General features: G+C 40.4%; 1 protein-coding gene across 1 annotated transcript in view; it reads left to right on the top strand.

Moving 5' to 3' along the window:
- The first annotated feature begins 131 nt into the window (after window positions 1-131).
- LOC107705780 (kielin cysteine rich BMP regulator) overlaps window positions 132-3,414 on the top strand; it is a 16,330-nt gene continuing 13,047 nt past the window's right edge. Inside the window, exons 1-4 of the mRNA XM_016509231.1 lie at window positions 132-137; window positions 489-665; window positions 1,936-2,112; window positions 2,858-3,034. Of these exons, the coding sequence (XP_016364717.1) occupies window positions 494-665; window positions 1,936-2,112; window positions 2,858-3,034 (526 nt within the window). The 5' untranslated portion in view covers window positions 132-137; window positions 489-493. The remainder of the gene's footprint in view (window positions 138-488; window positions 666-1,935; window positions 2,113-2,857; window positions 3,035-3,414) is intronic.

Genomic DNA, 3,414 nt, shown 5'->3' with positions numbered 1-3,414 from the left:
CACACACTGCCAACACACATTTCAGTTCAAACAATTTGTAAAAGTTCATGTCGCATCCGATGACCACTGTAAGATATATATATGCAATGTGTTCTCCTAAAGTAGTGTGTACACACACATACACACACAGTGTGATGGTATGTGAGTTTTCTTGCATTTATACGTATATGATGATTTGTGTGGTTCACAGAAAATGAAAAGGAGTGAGTATTATTAGTAGCTGTAATTAAGGGTCTTTTGTATTAAAGAGATAGTTCACACAAAAATGTAAACTTTGTTATCATTGACTTGTCATCATTAACTCACTCTCAAGTTGCTCCAAACCTGTGTAACGAATCAGCTCATGATATCCAAACAGTGGACGTTAGCCACTGATTTTCATAGGAAAAATACTATGGAAGTCAATGACTGCTGTCAGCTGTTTTAGTGAACTATCACTTTAATGAATTGATTGTTATGATTATATTGAGTTGTATTCTGTGTTTTAGCCTGCATGTATGATGGCCGGGAGTATCAGAACGGTCAGGAGTTTCCAGACCCCGCTGATCGCTGCAGTCATTGCGTGTGCAGGAATGGTCAGGTGACCTGCAACAGGAGGCCATGTCCAAACCCAGGATGTAGTAACCCCATCACCCAGCCGGGCCAGTGCTGTCCAGTGTGTGATGGTACCGTATAACACCGTATCAACGTTACAAAACCCACGACAGCCTTGTCAATGGATTATGTACTTTTAGAATGTTACTTGTTACTTTTAAAGGGGTCATCGGATGCCCATTTTCCACAAGTTGATGTGATTCTTTAGGGTCTTATTGAAAAGTCTGTAACATAGTTTGGTTAAAATTTCTCAATGGTAGTGTAAAACACCCTTTTTACCCTGTCAAAATCAGCTCTGTTTTCAGCAAGCCGTTTTAGTCCATGTTCCTTTAAATGCTAATGAGCTCTGCTGACCCCGCCCCTCTCTTCCGTGGGGTGACGAGCCGTTCTCATGAGACCGTTTACTTTAGCCACGGAACTTGCTAACTAGCACGTTATTAGGAACGGCGATTTGCAAAGATTCATAAAGATTCAGAACCTTAAACTCACTTCTTCTGGAGGTGAAGCTGGACCACGAATGATTCGCGCGAACATAAACACATTTAGGTAGATCGGGAGACGCATTCCCTTCAAAAACAAAGGTAATCCACTGCGTCTTCAGCGGTTCAGATGTCGGGAGTAAATGACGACTGCTATGTTCATTATTACATCCAACAACAGAACACCTCAAACGCTTAGGAGACATTCTGGTCTACTCCTGCTCTGGTGTCGAAACAATGGCGGACTGATGACAGCTCACTCAGGGTGGGTTTAAGGTAAAACGCTAGTGTCAATCAACAATCGTGGGAGGGGCCTGTCTGTGTGACATCACACTGACAGGCATCTAAGAATGGCTTGATATGAGAAAGGGGAAATGATTTAACGAGATTAAAAAAAAAACCACTGGGTGGATCTTTATCATTATAGGGTGGTTGTCTGCCAACACTGCCAACACACATTTCAGTTCAAACAATTTGTAAAAGTTCATGTCGCATCCGATGACCACTATATATGCATGTGTGGTTCATAGAAAATGAAAAGGAGTGAGTATTATTAGTAGCTGTAATTAAGGGTCTTTTGTATTAAAGAGATAGTTCACACAAAAATGTAAACTTTGTTATCATTGACTTGTCATCATTAACTCACTCTCAAGTTGCTCCAAACCTGTATAAGTTTCTTTCTCCTGTTGAGCATAAAAGAAGATACTTTGAAGAATCTTAGTATCCAAACAGTGGACGTTAGCCACTGATTTTCATAGGAAAAATACTATGGAAGTCAATGACTGCTGTCAGCTGTTTTAGTGAACTATCACTTTAATGAATTGATTGTTATGATTATATTGAGTTGTATTCTGTGTTTTAGCCTGCATGTATGATGGCCGGGAGTATCAGAACGGTCAGGAGTTTCCAGACCCCGCTGATCGCTGCAGTCATTGCGTGTGCAGGAATGGTCAGGTGACCTGCAACAGGAGGCCATGTCCAAACCCAGGATGTAGTAACCCCATCACCCGGCCGGGCCAGTGCTGTCCAGTGTGTGATGGTACCGTATAACACCGTGTCCACATTACTAGTTACAAAACCCACGACAGCCTTATCAATGGGTTATGTACTTTCAGAACTTCAAATATTTTTTTTTGAGTAAATAGTAAAATATGTGTTTTTGTTACTTTACAAGGGGTCATCGGATGCCCATTTTCCACAAGTTGATATGATTCTCTGACAGAACTGGAGAGGATCTGCAAGGAGGAATGGCGGAGGATCCCCAAATCCAGGTGTGAAAGACTTGTTGCATCTTTCCCAAAAAGACTCATGGCTGTATTAGATCAAAAGGGTGCTTCTACTAAATACTGCGCAAAGGGTCTGAATACTTAGGACCATGTGATATTTCTGTTTTTCTTTTTTAATAAATCTGCAAAGATGTCAACAATTCTGTGTTTTTCTGTCAATATGGGGTGCTGTGTGTACATTAATGAGGAAAAAAAATTAACTTAAATGATTTTAGCAAATGGCTGCAATATAACAAAGAGTGAAAAATTTAAGGGGGTCTGAATACTTTCCGTACCCACTGTATATATATGCTAGTGTTCTCCTAAAGTAGTGTGAACACACACATACACACACAGTGTGATGGTATGTGAGTTTTCTTACATTTATACGTATATGATGATTTGTGTGGTTCATAGAAAATGAAAAGGAGTGAGTATTATTAGTAGCTGTAATTAAGGGTCTTTTGTACTAAAGAGATAGTTCACACAAAAATTTAAACTTTGTTATCATTGTTTTAGCCTGCATGTATGATGGCCGGGAGTATCAGAACGGTCAGGAGTTTCCAGACCCCGCTGATCGCTGCAGTCATTGCGTGTGCAGGAATGGTCAGGTGACCTGCAACAGGAGGCCATGTCCAAACCCAGGATGTAGTAACCCCATCACCCGGCCGGGCCAGTGCTGTCCAGTGTGTGATGGTACCGTATAACACCGTGTCCACATTACTAGTTACAAATCCCACAACAGCCTTGTCAATGCATTTTATATACATTTTTATTTTAAGATGCCATATATATGCTAGTGTTCTCCTAGTGTACTTCATTGACAAAGTGCACTTTTGCTTTGATGTATGTAAGAAGTATTGATGACGACTCCTCCTGCACTACAAAGACTTTTGTCCAATCAAAACTCTTTAGAATGAGAATGCTCGTCCCCTTCCTAACACCTGCAACCAGTGGTGGACAGTAACGAAGTAGTTTTACTTCGTTACTGTACTTAAGTACATTTTTCAAGTATCTGTACTTTACTGGAGTAGTTTTATTTTGAGTAACTTTTACTTCACTACATTCCAAAGCAT

The sequence above is a fragment of the Sinocyclocheilus rhinocerous genome, unplaced genomic scaffold (genome assembly GCF_001515625.1).
Source record: "Sinocyclocheilus rhinocerous isolate Xijiao unplaced genomic scaffold, SAMN03320098_v1.1 scaffold834, whole genome shotgun sequence".
Classification (NCBI taxonomy): domain Eukaryota; kingdom Metazoa; phylum Chordata; class Actinopteri; order Cypriniformes; family Cyprinidae; genus Sinocyclocheilus; species Sinocyclocheilus rhinocerous.
The sequence above is the reverse complement of the archived record's forward strand: the minus strand, read 5'-3'. Positions and strand labels throughout refer to the sequence as shown.